Source organism: Bufo gargarizans, chromosome 3 (assembly GCF_014858855.1).
Source record: "Bufo gargarizans isolate SCDJY-AF-19 chromosome 3, ASM1485885v1, whole genome shotgun sequence".
Classification (NCBI taxonomy): Eukaryota; Metazoa; Chordata; class Amphibia; order Anura; family Bufonidae; genus Bufo; species Bufo gargarizans.
Genome location: NC_058082.1, coordinates 34,956,416 through 34,979,451, shown reverse-complemented (window position 1 = coordinate 34,979,451; position 23,036 = coordinate 34,956,416). Strand labels below are relative to the sequence as shown.

Genomic DNA, 23,036 nt, shown 5'->3' with positions numbered 1-23,036 from the left:
AGAAAAGATGCTTCAAATTTGTTAATTTATGAAAAATTGTATTTCAGATTTGTGTGCCAGATCAACAGTTTTGCGTTACTTTTTTATTGATGGCCTGAACTCCAGACTGGCCACACCCTGTCCTTCCGCCAACCCGCTGTGTTGCCAGGGGCTAGCCCAAAACTACCTCTACACCAGCTATTGGTTGGCTTACTTTGACACTTTTGGCGAAAAATGGCGCATCTTAGGCTCCGCTCCCTTCGCTTGGTGAAATGTATCATTACATTCAGCTTAGCTAGCCCTACTTACTGCATGTTTGTGACTTTTTAAACGCCATTACGACAAAATATAATCGCGAGTGGCGTTTGTACGTACTTTCGAAAAAGAGGGGCCAGCAGGCCTGGGACATTTTTCTTGATTTTCGCCCGTTTTCTGACGTCGGTGAAAACAGAAATCTACGGCAGGTCGAAGCTAACATAGATTCTGTTAAGGCGCATGAACTGCCGGGAGATGCACCTAATTTATGACGATAGCCTGCACCTTGCCAGAAATAGGCGCATCCTCCGGCAGCTCGGGGGTATCATAGACTGGTGTAGAAAATGCCGGTCTTGATAAATCTCCCCCATTGTTCCTGCTTTCTCACCGGATTTCCTGCAGGTTCCCTCTGTTCGTCAGCCGCACCCGTAGTGGTGTCATGATTTAGCGCAAAAATCTCCAAAGTCTATTCCGTGATACTTCCGCATCCGTTCCACATGTTTACAAAATGCAAAAGATATGTTTCCGTGTGTCTTCCATTTTTTTGCGGATCCGCAAAAAAACGTAAAGTATCGTTTTTAATAAAGATTCAAAGGTGACATGACAGGGAATTAAAGTTTGCCGACACGGATTCGCAAAATACAGATTGCATGCGAACCACATTCCATGTACAATCCACATTTTTGCGGGACCGTAGACTTGAATGGGGCCACGGACCACACTTTGCAGACAAGTATAGGACATGTTCTATCTTTTTTATTCGGACATACGGAAGCGGATAGCACAGTGTGCCATCTGTGGATTTTTGCGGTCCCATAGAAATGAATAGTACTGCATCTGGTCCTCAAAAATGTTGAACGAATGCGGTAAGAAAAAGACGGTCGCTCATGCACACGGCGTATTTTGTCTCTGTGTCTGTTTATTTTTTATATTGCGGCCCATATGCGGAACCATTAACTTCAGTGGGGCTGCAAAAAAAGCAGTGTGCATTCCATTTCCGTATGTCCTCATGCCTGTTCCGCAAAAATAAAATTGAACATGTCCTATTATTGTCGGAAGCGTATTACGGAGAAGGATAGGACTGTTCTATTATGGCCAAGCTGTTCCATTTCGCAAAATGCGGAATGCACACAGGCGTCATCCGTATTTTTTGCAGGCTGCAATATACGGTCTTGTGCATGAGCCCTAAATGGTTGACATGTGTATGCACTTCCTATAATAATAACCCAAATTCTTTCGAAACCAATTTGCTGGTACGGAGACTCTCCGCGGTGGAGCCGCCGCGGTATGAGTTACTATGAAAACAAGGCGTCTTCCTCTTCACACATTCCTCCTGAGCCGGTACACTCGCTGCAGTGGAAAACTCTATTTAGTTCGTTTATATTGGATATAAAAAGCTCCATTCCTTGGATTCACTTGGGAGTCGATGGAACTTTCCTATGGAGTGTATATGGAGGTCACTGCGCTGCGGAAAAGGAATTCATGTGCGATTGGCGTGGTGACTATTTCTTGAGTAATGGGTCTGCTATCTGCCCTCGTTATTCACCGAAGCAGACGGCGGAGTCACATTCCCATTGAAGGGATGGAAGAAAAACATCACACGTCTATGGTGTCCTCCTCATTCCAAAATGATATGGCTCAACATTTTAAAGGGGTTGTCCCATGATTAATGTAAAAAATGAAAATCAGACATCATATAGCACAGGACATTCTCTTTCTAACAAAGATGGAACCAGCCCTGCACCTCACATGGATCCAGAGATCTCCACATTCATTGCCCCAATTGCTCTGCTACACTTATATCAAACTTGCAGCTCAGGGAACGTGTCCTTTCTCGAGGGCTTGTCCTTTCTACTGAAGCTGGACAAAGCATTCAGAAAAAGAGCAAACAGCAGGTGGCGCTATACAGACACATTTCAATGAATAGCTCACTGGCTATACTACGTTTAGAATTACGTGCAAGTACAAAAATATTCAGATCTGTGTGCTGGTTTAAAAAATCTAGAATATTTTTCGTGGGGTGACCCCCTTAATTTTACTCCCAGCAGGCTTCACGATGGAGGCCTACAGTACAGAAGTTTATGCTGTCATCATAGGAGTTTTTTTTTTAAAATCACTTCCCTGCCGCCGTACGACATTTATTTGGTGGAAGTAGGGTCGTTAAGTATGGCACCTACTAAGGAGCTGCCGGTTGCCTGCTGTGGTTAGCTATAACACCGATCCCAGAAATGTAACCCCTTAGATGCCATGATCTATTATGACCTAGCATCTAAGAGGCTATTCCCTGGAAGCACTGCTGTCCCAGCAGCGATCAGGGGAGCCGTTCATTCTGTGTGGTAGCACTAGTCCCTCAGAAGGGTCCAAGGCAACCACACTGATAGTTTCTATGTAGCCTTGCTCACTACATATGCGGTAGGGGCTGCTTATGTAACACAGCTAACAACCAGCCACTATGACTAGGACTGAAGATGAGCCAACCCTGCTCCTTTAACCCCTCCGATCATCTTTCTGCGGTGAAATTGTGGGACTTTGATGGATTGTTATGGCAGGCTGAAGACTTGTGAAGCCTCCCAGGCCTGCCATAGTAATTTCCTGTGGTATGACTTAAAGTATGGAGAATCACCATAGACTGGAATAGTATACTTTTGCAGTCTATGGTATTAGTGTGTGTTCAAGTCCCCTAGAGGGACTAAAAAAAAAATGTTAGCGGTAATTATTATATACCACGAGGGTAGTAGTAGTACTCGTAGAAGACTGTGACTTGACTTTTATAGCAAACCTCTGACGCCCTGTGGCTGTCATGGTTGACGAATTAAAGTTGCTGTATCGAAGAACAAAAACAGGTGAATAACCCATGATACTTCTAGGGAGAAGTTGCCATTAGGAATTACAGCAACAAAATATATTGAATAGCCCAAAAATGAATAAGGCACGTACTTGCATACATTGAAGAAATTGCAGCGTGGACCATTTTTTTTTGTGTCCAGTGACCATTCACATGGCCCTTGCTGTACTTTTTATTCAATTCGGCGAAGACTGATCCCACCTCTTTCGCATGATCTTGACATTTTGTGTGCTGGTTTAGATGGGATCGACCACCATTCTGTATGAAACTTAGCAGATCCTTGGAAGAAGGGGGACATAAGGATGGATTTTTCCCAATATGATTTATCTGATAAGGGTACTTTCACACTTGTGTTTTTTTTTCCGGCATAGAGTTCCGTCACAGGGACTCTATACCGGAAAAGAACTGATCAGGCATATCCCCATGCATTCTGAATGGAGAGTAATCCGTTCAGGATGCATCAGAATGTTTTCAGTCTTTTTGACTGATCAGGTAAAAGATAAATCAGCAGCATGCTACGGTTTTATCTCCGGCCCAAAAAACTAAAGACTTGACTGAATGCCGATCCGGCATTTTTTTCCATAGGAATGTATTAGTGCCGAATCTGGCATACAAAATACCGGAATGCCGGATCCGTCCTTCCGGACTGCGCAGACCGAAAAAAAGGTGAAAAAAATGAATGCCGGATCCTTTTTTTCCCCGGATGACACCGGAAAGACGGATCCAGCATTTCAATGCATTTTTCTGACTGATCAGGATCCTGATCAGTCTTACAAATGCCATCAGTTGGCATACGTTTTGCCGGAACTGCTTGCCGGATCATTCTGCCGTAAGTGTGAAAGCGGCACCAGTAGCGCCTTGGTTAGGCTACTTTCACACTAGCGTTTTTGCTAGATCCGACAGGGTCCAGCAAAAACGGTTCCGTTACTGATAATACAACCATCTGCATCTGTTATGAATCCGGTTGTATTATCTTTAACATAGCCAAGACGGAAAGTCAATGGGGGACGGATCTGTTTTCTATTGTGGCAGCGAAAACGGATCCGTCCCCATTGACTTGCATTGTCATGCCGGATCTGTCTTGCTCCGCATCCCAGGACAGAAAGCAAACTACAACATGTTGCGGTTTGCTCTCCGGTCTGGGAACGCAACAAAACGGAACGGAATGCTTTTTGAAGCATTTCGTTCTGTTCAGTTACGTTTTGTCCTCGTTGACAATGAATGGGGACAAAACTGAAGCGTTTCTTCTCCGGTATTGAGCCACTATGACTGATCTCAATACCGGAAAACTAGTGTGAACGCACCCTTATTCAGGTTACTTGCATTCTTGTGTGCATGGAACATGGTCGAATCAGGACTAAGACCAGTTGGTCATACAGTTTCTCCATGTCTGTGTCTACGGCAAATGGGTTGTCCCACAGAATAGGTAATAAGTGTCTGATCAGTGGGGGTCCGACCACCAGATTGATTAAATTAAGCATGCGTAATGCTCATTCAGACTTTATGGGACTGCAGGGGATAGCCAAGTACAGTGGTCCCTCAAGATACAATGGCCTCAGGAAGCAATATTTTCAACATACAGTGGTGTTTCCTGGACCATCCTAATATTAAACTAGACTCAACGTACAATGCCTCAGACTCAGATGCTGCAAAGCAACACAGGTTGTCCCAGTGAGAAGACTTGACCCTTCTCGATCTGAAGAGCAAGTATAGACCTTTGTTAAACATGGATCTGCAATTGGTTTACGCAGCCATATCGGACAACAGTTTTTAACAGTGTGATTGACATGACCCATCTTGACCTAAAGAGAGTCTGATTGGCCTTTCCTTAATTTTGAAACCCTTTCCAACCAATCAAAGTCACTTCTCTGGTAAAATACGGTAGTTGTATTAGCTGCTAGTTAGCTGATATTCCTGACTATTATATGTAAGGACTTGTTTTATCTGTCCTAGTTATCTGCTTATTTTTCTTAAATCTTCATTTTCTCTTACCTTGGATGACATTTTGGGGCTTTGGAACCGATTACTCAACTTACAATAGTTTCAACATACAATGGTCGTCCGGGAACCAACTAATATTGTAACTTGAGAGACCGCTGTACAGTACTCGGCCATCTCCTTCACCGACATAGACTTTGTATAGAACGTAAGTGTGCGTGCTTGACCACTGCTCCATTCAAACATGGACATGAGACTCCTGTTCTGGTTATCTGTGGGGTAAGACCCTCACCAATCAAATACTTATCACCTATCCTGTGTCCGGGACAACCCCTTTGGAGGGAATGGGGAAATTACCTCTTGTTTAAGTCAAGATGTTGGATTATGTTTTTTTTTTTTTATTGGATTTTTCGGTGATCTTGTTTAAAAATAAAATTAAAAAAAATAATAAAAATCCTGCGGTGGCCACTAAGCCTAATAATAGGTCAATACTTCCTGTTCTGTGCAAATCACTTCTGAGTAGTCATCTCATTATCATCTGATGCAGGATTACAATGAAAGATAACCCCTCTGTATAGATAAAATTGGATACACCATTCACAATAAATCAGGGTGGATTTGATTTAAATCAAACTGATTTTAAATTGCGATTTAAATCACTAGTCAGTAAGGCTTGATTTAAATCATAGTTTTCTACATAAAGACTAATTCTTGCTGGTATAACAACAACTTTTCATATTAGGTTGATTCTGTATTCATAGGTTTGTAGAAGTTTAGGATTAAGGTCTTTTTCTCAACTCTGTTCATGTTATAACATTTTTGCTGTGAAGAAGAGGCCTGTGATCTCTGCTGAGTCAAATTCAGTTTTGAGAACTGCAAAAGTAAACCAAGCATCTGTGATAATATCTTGTAGGCAGAGAAACTACCCAATAATAGGGATCGACCGATTATCGGTTTTACCGATATTATCGGCCGATATTGAGGATTTTGACTGTTATCGGTATCAGCATTTATCTTGCCGATATTCCGATAACGTATTGGGAACACAGATCGCGCTGCTGACAGCGCTCTCCGTGTTCCCTCTGCAGCACAGGGGAGAAGGAAGCAGTGTCTCCTCCCCCCTGTGCTGCTGCTGCCGCTGTAGCCAATGGGAGGACCGGGAACAAGAGGAGGGGAGGAGCTATGGCCACTGCGCCACCAATGAAGATAACTCACTCATTTATTAATATACAGAAGGCGGGAGCTGGCTGCAGAATGACATAGCCGGCTCCCGACCTCTATGAGCAATAGCTGCGATCTGCGGTAGTTAACCCCTCAGGTGCCGCGGATCGCAGCTACCGCTCATGGAGGTCGGGAGCCGGCTATGTGATTCTGCAGCCAGCTCCCACCTCCTGTATATGAATAAATGAGAGATTAGTGCGCCCCCCCAAGCCCCCCAGTATTAACAACATTGGTGGCGCAGTGCGCCCCCCCACCCAAGCCCCCCCCCAGTATTAATCATTGGTGGCAGTGGCCACAGGGTCCCCTCCTCCTCCGATCGGAGCCCCAGCAGTGTAAACCTGGAGCTCCGATCGGTTACCATGGCAGCCAGGACGCTATTGAAGCTCTGGCTGCCATGATAAGCTCCATGCTGCTGTGTGCACAAAGCACATTGCAGCAGGGACAGTGTGAGCTCCTATTCACCCTGATAGAGATCTATCAGGGTGAATAGGACAAGGGTTCTAGTCCTTAAGGGGGCTAAAAGTTAGTAAAAAAAATTATAAATATGTAAAAAAAAGCACAAATATTAAGTATAAATGAAACAGAAAGATTTTTTTTTTTTAAAACTACACGTTAAGGCCTCATGCACACGGACGTTTTTTTTTGCGGTCCGCAAAAACGGGTACTGTAGTTCCGTGATCCCTGTCCATTTTTTCCTTCCGTGGGTCTTCCTTGATTTTTGGAGGATCCACGGACATGAAGGAAAAAGTCCTTTTGGTTATCCGCCTGGCCGTGCGGAGCCAAATGGATCCGTCCTGACTTACAATGCAAGTCAATGGGGACGGATCTGTTTGACGTTGACACAATATGGTGCAATTGCAAACAGATCCGTCCCCCATTGACTTTCAATGTAAAGTCAGGAGTCCCTATTATACCATCGGATCAGAGTTTTCTCCAATCCGATGGTATATTTTAACTTGAAGCGTCCCCATCACCATGGGAACGCCTCTATGTTAGAATATACCATCGGATTTGAGTTACATCGTGAAAACTCATATCCGACAGTATATTCTAACACAGAGGCGTTCCCATGGTGATGGGGACGCTTCAAGTTAGAATATACTACGAACTGTGTACATGACTGCCCCCTGCTGCCTGGCAGCACCCGATCTCTTACAGGGGGCTGTGATCCGCACAATTAACCCCTCCGGTGCCGCACCTGAGGGGTTAATTGTGCGTATCATAGCCCCCTGTAAGAGATCAGGGGCTGCCAGGCAGCAGGGGGCAGACCCCCCTCCCTCCCCAGTTTGAATATAATTGGTGGCCAGTGTGCGGCCCCCCCTCCCTCTATTGTATTATCATTGGTGGCCAGTGTGCGGCCCCCCCCCCTCCCTTTATTGTATTATCATTGGTGGCCAGTGTGCGCACCCCCAGCCCCCCCTCCCTCCCTTTATTGTATTATCATTGGTGGCACAGTGTGCGGCCCTCTCCTCCCCCCCGATCATTGGTGGCAGCGGAGAGTTTCCGATCGGAGTCCCAGTTTAATCGCTGGGGCTCCGATCGGTAACCATGGCAACCAGGACGCTACTGCAGTCATGGTTGTCATGGTTACTTAGCAATATTAGAAGCATTATACTTACCTGCTGCCCTGTCTGTGACCGGCCGGGAGCTCCTCCTACTGGTGAGTGACAGGTCTGTGCGGCGCATTGCTTAATGATCTGTCACTTACCAGTATGAGGAGCTCCCGGCCGGTCACAGACAGCGCAGCAGGTAAGTAAGATGCTTCTAATATTGCTAAATACCATGGCAACCAGGACTGCAGTAGCGTCCTGGTTGCCATGGTTACCGATCGGAGCCCCAGCGATTAAACTGGGATTCCGATCGGAACTCTCCGCTGCCACCAATGATCGGGGGGGGGGGGGGGGGGCGCACACTGGCCACCAATGATATTAACACAATAGAGGGGGGGGGGGGGCGCACACTGGCCACCAATGATAATACAATAGAGGGAGGGAGGGGGGGCCGCACACTGGCCACCAATGATAATACAATAAAGGGAGGGAGGGGGGGGCCGGGGGGAAGGCCGCACACTGGCCACCAATGATATTAATACAATAGAGGGAGGAGGGGCCGGGGGGGCCGCACTGGCCACTAAGGAAATTAAAACTGGGGAGGGAGGGGGGTCTGCCCCCTGCTGCCTGGCAGCCCCTGATCTCTTACAGGGGGCTATGATACGCACGGGTTAATTGTACGGATCACAGCCCCCTGTAAGAGATCGGGTGCTGCCAGGCAGCAGGGGGCTGTCATGTACACAGTTCGTAGTATATTCTAACTAGAAGCGTCCCCATCACTATGGGAACGCCTCTGTGTTTAGCATATACTGTCGGATCTGAGTTTTCACGAAGTGAAAAAGCTTTTATGCAGACGGATCTTCGCATCCGTCTGTATGAAAGTAACCTACGGACACGGATCACGGACACGGATGCCAATCTTGTGTGCATCCCATTGACTTGAATGGGTCCGTGAACCGTTGTCCGTCAAAAAAAAAAAGGACAGGTCATATTTTTTGGACGGACAGGATACACGGATCACGGAGGCGGATGACAAACGGTGCATTTTCCGAGTTTTCAACGGACCCATTGAAAGTCAATGGGTCCGCAGAAAATCACGGACAACTGAACAACGGCCACGGGTGCACACAACGGTCGTGTGCATGAGGCCTAACAATAAACATTCATTTTCATCAGGAATTTTTAATTTTTTTCAAAAATGAAAATTCACATAATATCGGTATAAATTATCGGCTATCGGCCTAAAAGTTCACAAATTATCGGTATCGGTCCTAAAAAAATCAATATCGGTCGATCCCTACCCAATAATCTTACAAAAACCTCTGGAAGAGCATTGTGAATGGATTAATGGAATTTATTTACCCCAAAAAATTAACATATACAGCCTTATTCTACATAATTAAAAATCTAATCTTTATTTCATGATGGAATAACCTTTGGATGGTAATATATTTTCCTCAAAAAGCATTTTATATAAAAAAAAATCCGATTTAAATAAAAAAAAATCTGATTTAAATAAAACAAATCCGATTTTTTTTTTTTTTTTTTTTAAATCATTGATTTTTATCGACCCTGCAATAAATGATGGTCGCAGCTCATCTCCTCCCCTCCCTGCACAATGACCTCTGCACAGGTCATAGAGCATGCCCATGACACCCATAGAAGTCTATGTGGTTCCTTCCAGTCCATCATTTCTAAGGCCTATGCTGTAAAGCACATCTCTAAACTGCTCAGGTAAGCTACGTAATCTTGCATAGAAAATAATAAGAAAAAATCTACAATTAGATAATAAAACCTGATTGGAAAAAAAAGAATGTGTGTCACTATGTGGTGACATCACATGGTCAAGGGGAAGCTACTGCTATACCTCCTATTAGGACACCTTTTACAGGGCACCATTATTGTAAGAGGACCATGTTAATAATCTTATGGCAGCCCTGTTGTCTTTTCACAGTTACAGCTTGGCGGTAATATACCAGGAGTGCAGGGAGTTAGCGGTACCTCGCACCTGGTACGGGAAATTAACGTTCTCTTGAGGTTAATCTGTGATTGCTCATCTCGTCTCCTTTAATATCTCTTCATCTTCTTGATGTTTGTAGCCTGGTATAAACCAGAACATAAAACGTGCATGCCAACCAGTCTGGGCATGTATAATGCCGTATGTTACACCCTATTAACTGTTGCACGACTGGTCCTATTTTGTTGCACCGTTTCTGCATGACTGCATTTGACTTTGTCTTGATTGTAGATTGCCTTTAGAGTGGGGATTAAAAGGATTCTGACATTAAAGGAGTTGTCTCACGAAAAATATTCTTCAGTTTTCAAACCAGCTCCTGGATTTGAATACTTTTGTAAATGCAGGTAATTAAAAATGTAGCTATAGCCACTGAGTTATTCAATAAAATGTATCTGTATAGCGCCACCTGCTGTTTGTTCTTTTCCTTATTTCTTTGTCCTGCTCACTGAGATGGCTGCACATGCTCAGTTTCATCCTTCAACTGCCTCGAGAGCTGAGACACGCCTCCTGAGCTGTGATAGGGAGAGCATGGACACGCCCCCTGAGCTGTAGCAGAAAAGACACTCCCCTGAGCTGCCAGCTTGATATAAATCTAGCAGAGCAATTCTAGCAGAACCATTCATTTTCATAAAGGAACGCCACAACCAATTTTTACAAGACCGGCACCATTTGAATCACCAGGATCATTTCTACCAGGCAGTATGTCTTTGTTTAATAGGTTGATCCTGTTGACCTGTGCTTTTTAAGACTTTTAAAAGTTAGAAAAGTTTGAGGTGTAGCGCAGGTCTTGCTTCAGAGGACCAACCATGGGGCAGCTGGAGACAGGCTCCCCATGCACACTAAGTCCTCCTGTCAATGTGGGGGTGTCAGGTGTCAGTCAGCGCCTCAAAGCACCTTCATTTTTGTCTTTGCTATGGGAGACCACGTCCTCAATGCAAACATGTGGAAAGAAGTTTTCTAAAGCTCACCATCCCTTTTAAGATTTAAGGATGCCGCGTGATGTGACGTGTACTTGAAGGTTGGAGATGTTTGAGCTTATGTAATCAGTCTAAGAAATATTTGTCTACAGTCCAAGCTGTGCAAAAAGCTGAGCGTGAAGTCCTTCCTGAGATGACATTTCCATCTACTATCACTCATGGAGACCTAGGCTTTGGGGTGGATTTAGGGCTGTTCAACCCTTTTAGAAGATGAGGTCACCCTGGCGACTATTCCTACTAACCAGGTGCTATCACCATGGAAAGATCTGTGCCACCTCCCTAGGTGCCCATACCCATCAGCTGAACCGCTGTCAAACCCACTTATTTGGGTGGGAACAACGCACATCATATGTGTATAGGGAAGTCCTGTCTCTTCAAAAAGGATCGGGCATGTTGAATTTCACGTTCAATCCTGTCTTCTCAAGGAGATAAGCCACCACTAAAGGTGTTCTGGCAGCACCTTGTCCCCCTCTCCCTACTAGGAACACATGTATAATAGAATTGGGAAGAACAGCTGTCTATCGAAGTAAGGCGTATGGTCACCGCTGGTGGGAAATGTAATACTGCATAGCACCAATTCACTTGAACAGGAAACTTTGTAATGATGACCACATTGACTCCACCAGTATTAATAGGAGCTCTCCATATAGGCTCATAGAAGGAGGTTTTGCTGGGTTGTCCTGATGACACAACCCCTTTAAGGTGGCCGGCGATATTAGACTTTTGTCAGTTGGGTGCACCGTCTTCAGTGAGATCCACCACAGACAGTCTAACATCTAGAGACCCTGACAGACATTTGGAACAAGGGTCAGGCCAAAAAATCATATGGCCGTTGGCTGCCACGGGTGGGGCTTGGCCGTACCTTATGACAACTATGAACGATTCAACAATTCAATTAGTTCTGTTTTTTCTATCCAGGTATGCAACTTGGCCAGAAAACTCTTGTATACTGTGTTGTGCCCAATGCAGGGCCTAAGGGGGTGGGGTATGACACAAGGTTTCTCTTTGGTGTCCTTTGAATCTGTCATACTCCTCCTCCTTAGGCCCTGCACTAGCCATAACGCAGCGCACCTTCTTGATTGGAGTATTTTCTGGCCATAGTACATGAAAATACCTCCTATTAGCGATGCACGTGGGCAATTTTTGCAACAGTGGGTACGATATTTAAAGGGGTTGTCCACCATTAGGAAAACATGGCTGCTTTCTTTCAGAAACAGCACGACGCAGGTCCACGTATTGTCAACAAACGTTATATGCTGCAACACCATGCTCCATGTTCAAATGCTGGAAACAGGGATAAATCTGAATTACATTACTACTATACTTACTATATGAAAATTTTAAGCTCCTTGCACACATTTTTGCACAAAATTTCCAGCTCACTGCATCCACCTGGTGCACGGAAAACAGACCGGACCCGTCCTCAAATGCAAGAATGAAAAAAGAGAGAGGTTCCAGCATCCAATTCATCTAAAAGTAGCTTTATTCAGGTTTCTTTAAAACATCAACTTTAGCAGACACCTCCACCCACCACTGCTGCTAAATAAAGATGGAGCTACTTTTAGATTAATTGGATGCTGGAACCTCTCATTTTTTTTTTTGTTGTTGCCCCCTCCAGTTCCATCAGCCGCCCCTCCAGTGCCATCAGCCGCCCCTCCAGTGCCATCAGCCGCCCCTCCAGTGCCATCAGCCGCCCCTCCAGTGCCATCAGCCGCCCCTCCAGTGCCATCAGCTTCCCCTCCAGTGCCATCAGCCTCCCCTCCAGTGCCATCAGCCTCCCCTCCAGTGCCATCAGCCTCCCCTCCAGTGCCATCAGCCGCCCCTCCAGTGCCATCAGCCGCCCCTCCAGTGCCATCAGCCGCCCCTCCAGTGCCATCAGCTTCCCCCTTCAATCGAGTAATCGTTTCAGCCCTACTATCAGATTTGCCTCTCTAGATGGGCCTGACACAATTTCGATAAAAAGTGCGCACAAAGAGCTTCTAATTTTCATAGAGTAAGTATAGCAGAGATGTGTCTGCCCATGGGGCTGGGCGCTGCTGCATCTATCCTTGGCTTGCTTTTACATTGCAGCCGTGGTAGCATGCACCTGTACTTTATTTCGTATTGTTTGAAGGTGCTGCTCTAACTTTAGGGCTGAGCTGCAGTACCACACACATTCCATGTTTCTGAAATGCGTGAGCCACTTAGCGGAGAGGGACTGATGTGAATGATGTCCTCGCTGTACTCCGCTGCTGATTATGTTGGTGCTCGCCGCAGGATATAAAATAAATTAATGGTGCTGCTGATCGGATTGAGGACAGGTTCCCTCCCTGTCTGTAGCAGGTGTCTCAGATTTGGTCTTTGACTGGATCACCTCTCAGTCCGGACAATAACTGATCATTCAGCAGATTTTTTCGATAAGGAGAACTGAACCGTAATAAGAGATTACAAAGGTCACAAATGGAAACCTATATATCCTGGAGCTGACTTGCGTCCCCTCTGTACACCGCTCATGTGCTCGGTGCAGTCCTCATTTCATCGAGCGCAGGGATGCCTTGCCGACCGGCTTAAGGCTATCCACGAAAAAATAGTCAAATCCTTCATAATCTTGTGTTCTAGAACATCCAGCTTTATTCCAAATATTTTATTACATTATAAATCCATTGCGCTTCCTGACGCGTTTCGAGCAGTTAAGTTATATGCTGTAACAAAGAACGTAACTGTTTTGAAACGCGTCAGCGCAATGGATTTATCATGCATCCGTTTTATCCTATTTGGAATAAAGCTAGATGGTTTAGAATACAAGATGTGCGGGATGTGACTGTTTTTCATGTCTGCATGAATTGGTTTCTTAGCCATACACGACTAGACTAGTAACAAGTCTGTTAGGACCTGAATGATTGGGCATATTGAAATCCAGCATGCCCAATTCTTTTCTGCCCTAACATCAGCCAACTTCTGATGTGTGTGGCCAGCTTACAAGTAGGTTGGTGGCTGAGCAGCTGTTGACTGAACGATCGTCTGGCTTACTTACCAACATTCGTAGGTGCTAACTTCAGAACATGCCCTGGGAACGGCCAAAACCCACCCGGGACTGTTCACTTATGGATGGGGTGTACATAAGCCCCACCAAATTTTAGGCTGTTTTTGAAATCTAGGGACGGTTGTCAACCATCATGCTCCAGTCACTTCTATGCGACTCCCTTGTCCCACAGAAGTAAGTAGGGCGGTGGTCAGGCATGCACATCGCCGCTTCATTCTCATAGGTGACCCAGCGGAAGGAAACCCAGTGTTCCCATCATCAACTGTTGGGGGAGAATGAGGAGCTTCCCACGCATTGGATTGTTGGCCGGTCCCGCTAAAACCGCCAACTGTAGTGTAATGTGTATGGAGACCTCTAGATAGCCATCTGACCCCTTGTAAACATGAATGGCTTTTCTCCCGTGGGACCAAAGGGATCGGCCGGTTGATATCCAACATCCTTGACCCTTCTTCCCTCTGATATATGGGCTTACCTGCACACGATGCGGATTATACATGGCTTTTCCACGTGGATTCTCATGCAGAAACACCGCAGAGTGATAGCAGAATCATCTCTACCAGGCAGTATGTCTGGTTTGGTAGGGTTGACTCTGTTGACATGTGCTCTTTAAGACCTTTAAGAGTCTCTTAAGAGGTGTAGCGCAGGTCTTGCTTTAGAGGACCAACCATGGGGCCACAGTAGACTAAGTGGGAGAGTTATGACACCCTATGCACATTATATGGTCAGCTGACCTTGCCAAAATCGGCGGTTAGGTTTTATTAAATCTTGTTTTGAACCAGCATCGAAGGTATATGTCGGCAGGATCTCCCGATGGAATACTGTGATATATCCCACTATATAGGCCTGTGTTGGGATATGTGGCCCATATGCTTTAGGCTACATGCACACGACTGTATGTGTTTTTAAGGTCCCGCAAAAAAAAAAAAGGATGACATCCGTACACCATCGGTTTTTTTTTGTTTGCGGATCTATTGTAGCAATGCCTAAAACGGACAAGAATAGGACATGTTCAATTTTTTTTTAATTTTTTTTTTGCGGGGCTATGGAACGGACATACTGATGCGGACCCATTGAAATAAAATAAAAAAACGTAACGGACATGGAAGCGGACAACGTTCGTGTGCATGTAGCCTTAATTGTAGAAAAAAAATCTCTACTGCACGGTATTTGTTTTTTCTGTATAGAAAAGACTAGTAGTCTAGACTAGACAATGGGGAAAAGGGATGCTGATGCATACCGGCGCACCATTCATGAGGCTTCTTGGGAGCTCATAGACAAGTCTGAAATACTCCCCGATGTGTAGATAAGCAGAAGTTGAACAGAGCCTAATGCAGTGAGGGCTAACCTCCGGCACTCCGGCTACGGCTCCCAGCATGCTCCATTCTTTTCTATGGAGTTCTGAGAACAGCCAAGCAGGTGTATATCGTGGGATTAGCACAGCTGGAGTGCAGCAGGACAGGCCTAATGTGTATGGCCAGTTTTAATCTGGACCCTGCAGCTGGAGAATTACTGTAAACTGGATGTTACCTGTTTTCCGAGATTTTATATTGATGGCCTGCCCTCGGGGAAAGGCCATAACTATCGGAATGGCGGAGGTCCAACACTCGCACCCCGGCAATCAGTTCCGGGCCAGAACTACACCGCTCCGTCCATTGTGTAGTGGACACACCTTGGAACTGCAGCACTGCTCTTACTGAAGTGAATACTGCAGTAACCTGCTCTGTCCACTACACAACGGATGGCACTGTGCAGTTCCCGCACTCGCGGTGCCGGAGATCAGCTCATCTGCAGGGGTACGGGGTGATGGACCCCCCACCGATATGATAGGGTAGACTATCAATATAAAAAATTCTAGAGACCCCTTTGAAAAATACTCCCACACAAACAGTAAGTTTTTGACCATAACCCTCCCGTTTTAGCTCAAAAATATTGAAATATTTGTGAGTCTAAAACTGTAAACGCCTCCGTCTAACTGCCAGATTTATGTTTGCACTCCTCATGTGTATCGTTTACTGTGTAATACAGACCAGTTGCCCGTATATTTTTTATACTTGAGCGTGGTTTTGTTGGCTTGGACATCTGGCATAACTTGACATTTGCTCCCTTGAGTGGTGTTGATGAGTATTAGCCGCATTCTTCGGTATCTGGGATATTTTATAGGACAAGCCTCGTTTCATTGTAGGTATGGAGGGATTCGCGCTGCAGCCTCAGGCACTACGTGGATACAGAGGAATTATTTAATTCAAAGATTTTCTGCCTAAATTCAGAACTGCCCATTTGGTTACTCAAAGGGATTGTCCCGATCATGGGAGTAACTAGCAAAGTGTTTCTGACCTGATGCGATTTTATCTGCACATCAACCGTTGTGTGTGAACATACCGTCACGCAGTCCATCTTCACTCAGGCTTACCTGCAGTTAGTGAGGCCTATGGACTATGGAAGGGAGTTACTTTTTGCATTATTTGTGTGCTGTGACATCACCGCGTTATTTATGTTAGTGTTTACTGTGCTTTGACCTTCAATTGTGTGTGATATGCCGGTGTTGTGATTAGAGATGAGCGAACTTCTGTTTTAAGTTCGGCGTCTAAAGTCCGGCTTCCGGTTAGCGGAGAATCCCGATATGGATTCCGAATACCGTTGTGGTCTGTGGTAGCGAAATCAATAATGGCCGATTATTGATTCCGCCACCACGGACCACAACGGAATTCGGAATCCATATCGGGATTCTCCGCTAACCCGAACCCGAACTTTAGACGCCGAACTTAAAACAGAAGTTCGCTCATCACTGGTTGTGATATGACTTCTTGGTGTGTTATCACTGTGATGTATTATACATGCACTGTGACATCACTGTATCTATTATCCCTGTACTGTGACATCACTGTGCTTATTTTACCAGTACTGTGAGATCACTGTGTTTATTATCTCTGTACTGTGACATCACTGTTTCTTCTGTGACATCACTTTGCTTATTATCTTATCCATGTGCCATGTCTCCCAAGTTTTGAAAATCAGAGGGGCAATAGTGGCGGCACACTTATTGCACTGCAGCTAAATTTTTCATACTAGGCTACACGTCTAACTCCACCCAATGCATATTTTATACATACAATTCTGCCCAGTCCCCTTAAAGCCCTTACAAAGTACAACTCGGATTCCCAAAAAGTTGGGACACTATACAAATCGTGAATAAAAACTGAATGCAATGACGTCTGGATGGAAGCAGATGTTGTTCTAGAACCTGAATATATTTCTCTGCATTGATGGTGCCTTTCCAGACATGCAAGCTGCCCATGCCACACGCACTCATGCAACCCCATACCATCAGAGATGCAGGCTTCTGAACTGAGCGTTGATAACAACTTGGGTTGTCCTTGTCCTCTTTGGTCCGGATGACATGGCGTCCCAGATTTCCAAAAAGAACTTCGAATCGTGACTCGTCTGACCACAGAACAGTCTTCCATTTTGCCACACTCCATTTTAAATGATCCCTGGCCCAGTGAAAACGCCTGAGCTTGTGGATCTTGCTTAGAAATGGCTTCTTCTTTGCACTGTAGAGTTTCAGCTGGCAACGGCGGATGGCACGGTGGATTGTGTTCACTGACAATGGTTTCTGGAAGTATTCCTGAGCCCATTCTGTGATTTCCTTTACAGTAGCATTCCTGTTTGTGGTGCAGTGTCGTTTAAGGGCCCGGAGATCACGGGCATCCAGTATGGTTTTACGGCCTTGACCCTTACGCACAGAGATTGTTCCAGATTCTCTGAATCTTCGGATGATGTTATGCACAGTTGATGATGAGAGATGCAAAGTCTTTGCAATGTTTCGCTGGGTAACACCTTTCTGATATTGCTCCACTATCTTTCTGCGCAACATTGTGGGAATTGGTGATCCTCTACCCATCTTGGCTTCTGAGAGACACTGCCACTCTGAGAAGCTCTTTTTATACCCAATCATGTTGCCAATTGACCTAATTAGTGTTAATTGGTCTTCCAGCTCTTCGTTATGCTCAAATTTACTTTTTCCAGCCTCTTATTGCTACTTGTCCCAACTTTTTGGGGATTTGTTGACACCGTGAAAATTTGAATCAACGTATTTTTCCTTTAAAATTATACATTTACTCGGATTAAACGTTTGATCTGTCATCTACGTTCTATTACAAATAAAATATTGACATTTGCCATCTCCACATCATTGCATTCAGTTTTTATTCACAATTTGTTTAGTGTCCCAACTTTTTTGGAATCCGGTTTGTAATTACCCCTTTGTGCCCTGTCACAGTATTATGTCTGCACTGTACCCCGTCACAATATTATCCACATATTGTGGTCCGTCACATTGGTTATGTCCACATTGTGCCCCCAAGGTAGTTATGCCCACTTTGTTTCTCTCACAGTAGTCATTCCCACTTACAGTTGCAAGAAAAAGTATGTGAACCCTTTGGAATGATATGGATTTCTGCACAAATTGGTCATAAAATGTGATCTGATCTTCATCTAAGTCACAACAATAGACAATCACAGTCTGCTTAAACTAATAACACACAAATAAATAAATGTTACCATGTTTATATTGAACACACCATGTAAACATTCACAGTGCAGGTGGAAAACGTATGTGAACCCCTAGACTAATGACATCTCCAAGAGCTAATTGGAGTGAGGTGTCAGCCAACTGGAGTCCAATCAATGAGATGAGATTGGAGGTGTTGGTTACAGCTGCCCTATAAAAAACACACACCAGTTCTGGGTTTGCTTTTCACAAGAAGCATTGCCTGATGTGAATGATGCCTCGCACAAAAGAGCTCTCAGAAGACCTACGATTAAGAATTCTTGACTTGCATAAAGCTGGAAAGGGTTATAAAAGTATCTCCAAAAGCCTTGCTGTTCATCAGTCCACGGTAAGACAAATTGTCTATAAATGGAGAAAGTTCTGCACTGCTGCTACTCTCCCTAGGAGTGGCCGTCCTGTAAAGATGACTGCAAGAGCACAGCGCAGACTGCTCAATGAGGTGAAGAAGAACCCTAGAGTGTCAGCTAAAGACTTACAAAAGTCTCTGGCACATGCTAACATCCCTGTTAGCGAATCTACGATACGTAAAACACTAAACAAGAATGGATTTCATGGGAGGATGCCACAGAGGAAGCCACTGCTGTCCAAAAAAACCATTGCTGCACGTTTACAGTTTGCACAAGAGCACCTGGATGTTCCACAGCAGTACTGGCAAAATATTCTGTGGACAGATGAAACCAAAGTTGAGTTGTTTGGAAGAAACACACAACACTATGTGTGGAGAAAAAGAGGCACAGCACAGAAACATCAAAACCTCATCCCATCTGTGAAGTATGGTGGTGGGGGCATCATGGTTTGGGGCTGCTTTGCTGCGTCAGGGCCTAGACGGATTGCTATCATCGAAGGAAAAATGAATTCCCAAGTTTATCAATACATTTTGCAGGAGAACTTAAAGGGACCCTGTCACCAGTTTCTGACCCCCACTTTTAAAAATATGGTTCTGTGCATGGAGCCCTTGTGATTACTATTGTGGTGTTATAAGCTAAATCTGCAGGCTCATTTAGTTAAAAAAACGTTTTATCTAACCTGTCAGTCATCTTGTTAAGGTGCCCAGGGCGTTGCTCATGGCTTGAAGATGCCGCCCGCCACCGTTGGTGCCCAGCTCCTCCTCTGCTCTCATCAGCGCCGCCTGAAAATACTTAGATACGCCTCCGGCTCTCCCTCACTCCCCCGTCCTTCTTTTCTAAGATCCCGCGCGTGCGCACAGGCCTGTGCCTGATGCGCCCGTGCGGACTTTTCCGTTCAGCCTCATTGAGCGAAGTGCGCATGCGCTGGCACTTCGCTCAACCTCCCGATAACGCAAACACTGCCGCACGCGCGGGATCTTAGAAAAGAAGGAAGGGGGAGTGAGGGAGAGCCGGAGGCGTATCTAAGTATTTTCAGGCGGTGCTGATGAGAGCAGAGGAGGAGCTGGGCACCAACGGCGGCGGGCGGCATCTTTAAGCCATGAGCAACGCCCTGGGCACCTTAACAAGATGACTGACAGGTTAGATAAAACGTTTTTTTAACTAAATGAGCCTGCAGATTTAGCTTATAACACCACAATAGGAATCACAAGGGCTCCATGCACAGAACCATATTTTTAAAAGTGGGGGTCAGAAACTGGTGACAGAGTCCCTTTAAGGCCATCTGTCCACCAGCTGAAGCTCAACAGAAGATGGGTGTTGCAACAGGACAACAACCCAAAGCATAGAAGTAAATCAACAACAGAATGGCCTAAACAGAAGAAAATACGCCTTCTGGAGTGGCCCAGTCAGAGTCCTGACCTCAACCCGATGGAGATGCTGTGGCATGACCTCAAGAAAGCGATTCACACCAGACATCCCAAGAATATGGCTGAACTGAAACTGTTCTGTAAAGAGGACTGGTCAAGAATTACTCCTGACCGTTGTGCACGTCTGATCTGCAACTACAGGAAACGTTTGGTTGAAGTTATTGCTGCCAAATGAGGTTCAAAGGAGGGTTCACATACTTTTTCCACCTGCACTGTGAATGTTTACATGGTGTGTTCAATAAAAACATGGTAACATTTAACTCTTTGTGTGTTATTAGGTTAAGCAGACTGTGATTGTCTATTGTTGTGACTTAGATGAAGATCAGATCACATTTTATGACCAATTTGTGCAGAAATCCATATCCTTCCAAAGGGTTCACATACTTTTTCTTTCAATTGTATGTCCCCTGCACAGTAGTTATGCGGCCATATTGTTCCCTTTTCATTAGTGCCCCTCCCCCTTTTTAATAAAGTGGAAGCAGCCCAGCAGTGGGTTGTCTGTCTACATTGTGCCCGCTTGGGAGCGCCACCAGCTGAGCTGAATGGTACGGGAGTGGACAGCTCCCTTCTGACAGCAGAGAGCAGGACATACCTTGGCAGTCCCAGGACTGCAGGACAGCCACAGAATTTCAGGACTAGCTGACATGTTGTATGTACACTTGACAGCTGAAGGCATCTGTGTTGGTCCCATGTTCCTATGTGCCTGCATTGCTGAGAAAAATGATGTTTTATAGCAAATGAGCCTCTAGGAGCAATGGGGGCGTTGCCGCTACACCTAGAGGCTCTGCTCCCTCTGCAACTGCTGCCACCTCTCTATTTTGATTGACCGGGCCAAGTTGTGATCACAATCTCCTGCTCCTGTCTATCAAAGTGCAGAGGGCGCAGCAGATGCAGAGAGAGCAGAGTCTCTAGGTGTAACGGCAACACCCTCATTGCTCCTAGAGGCTCATTTGCATATATTAACACTATTTTTCAAATTATTGTGTGGCACATATGAACATGGGACCAACACAGATGCCTTCAGCTGCCAAGGGCACATGTAACAGGTCAGCTAGTGTCATAGGGACAAAACTGCTGACAGATGCCCTTGAATCCTAGATCCCTAATAGCGACCTATTGGTTGTCACTACTTTCTTAGCAGAAACAACCTCTCAGTGACTGGATGTGGTTTCTTGATTTTTCTTGAGAAATATTAGGCTTTACTAATTTTCCTTGCTGTTTTCTTTTTTTTTTTATTCAGGTAGCTGCAATCCTCCGAAGGAGAAAATTAGATTATTACCTGCACAGACTACTGCCCGAACTCCTGAGGTCGACTTCCTTCTTAACTGCAAACGGAAGCCTGTATATTGCCTTTTTCTGTATAATAAGGTCAGTATTTGCTTCGCCTGGTTCTTATTGCGGAGTCTAAGATGCTGTTGGGTTAAGAATTGGTCACAGTCGCCAAAGCTTTGTCCCTGCCATCGTTCCCTTTCCTCTTCTCTCTCTGATGCTTCTTCAGGTTTTACACTGAATTAAGGGCACAGTCGGATATTTAATATAAAGGGGTATTCTATCTCAGGCACTGATGGCATATTGACAGGGGCCCGCTCCGGGACCCGCTCTTATTTCCTTGGCTATTTCCGAAAGTCTCATAGCAGAGAAGGTAGAAGACACTGGGCATGCATGGCCACCCTCCATTTACTGCCAAGGGACTTCCGCAACTTGCCAAGCCAGCGCTCAGCTATATTCAGAACTCCCATAGCAGTGAATAGAGACCGTGCATGCGCAGTGTTCTCTCTGTTCACTTCGGGCTCCATTCTGGAGATAGGAGCGCTACACTCCTATCTGACACTTATGACATATCCAAAATATCATAAATGTCCTCTTATGGGAATAATATAGGATCATGAGGGATGTATCGATTTCTTGGTTTATGAAAGGGCTCCTGGAACTAATGCCTTTACCTCATGTGCACCTGTTTGAGAAGGCACCGGCACTTGCAGTAGCGCCATAGCCTTCTCTCTGCTTTCCCTCGGACATGTAGCGTCATGTTTATTGGTCACGTGGCCTAGGCCACAGCTCAGCCACTATACAATGGATGGCGCTGTCTATGGTGAGCTGAGAGAAGGCCGCTGCGCTACTGTGAGCACCGGTGCCTTCTCAAACAGCTGGTCAGTGGGGGTCTTCTTTATAGGGTTTTTCCAGGATTTCGGTGTTTAGGATAGGTCATCAATATCAGATCAGTAGGGGTTTGACTCCTGGCACCCCCACTGATCTGTTGTTTGAAGACCCCCCTAGTGCTCCGGTGAGGACTGCAGCCCTTTGCCTGACTTGCTTATGTGGGCCCTTGGTTTAACTCGCATTGTGAGTGTATACACCAGTTCATTAGGACAGAGCTGATTAACATTGGACACTGGCATTGAGGACACGGCTCTTCTATAATTATCCACTTTTTATTGTACGTCCCCCTCTAGACATGGGATTTGTATACGTTCTCATTTTCCCTGCAGCTCTGTTCCTAGATATAGCATTACGGAGGTCCCCTTGTGTCCACCAGTCTCTGCCAGCTCCCTGTGGTCCTCCAGAACCAAGAGCTGCCCCTTTAACCCCCCTCTTTGCTTATGCCTGTAATTAAAACTACAGTTTTTTTTTTTTTTTTGGGGGGGGGGGAGGAAACCAAATTAAACTAAATTGAACCTGTCTCGGGTCCCCCCTGGGGGCACATTTAGCACAGATTCAGTATCTGGTACCACAGCTATGTAATAACGTCTAGTGCCTCATTGGTCCAGATAGATTACTGCACTGCCGAGGTTTACCGTATTTGCTAATAACTATAAAAAATGTGCAATTTAAACAAGGTAATAGGCAATTTCCCACTGGCCTCCTGAAATCTTGCTCCGAAGGAAGTT

General features: G+C 45.3%; 1 protein-coding gene across 1 annotated transcript in view; it reads left to right on the top strand.

Annotated features, from left to right (window-relative positions):
• TMEM135 (transmembrane protein 135) overlaps window positions 1-23,036 on the top strand; it is a 349,453-nt gene that overhangs the window by 34,535 nt on the left and 291,882 nt on the right. Inside the window, exon 2 of the mRNA XM_044286249.1 lies at window positions 21,389-21,516. Coding sequence (XP_044142184.1) covers window positions 21,389-21,516 — 128 coding nt within the window. The remainder of the gene's footprint in view (window positions 1-21,388; window positions 21,517-23,036) is intronic.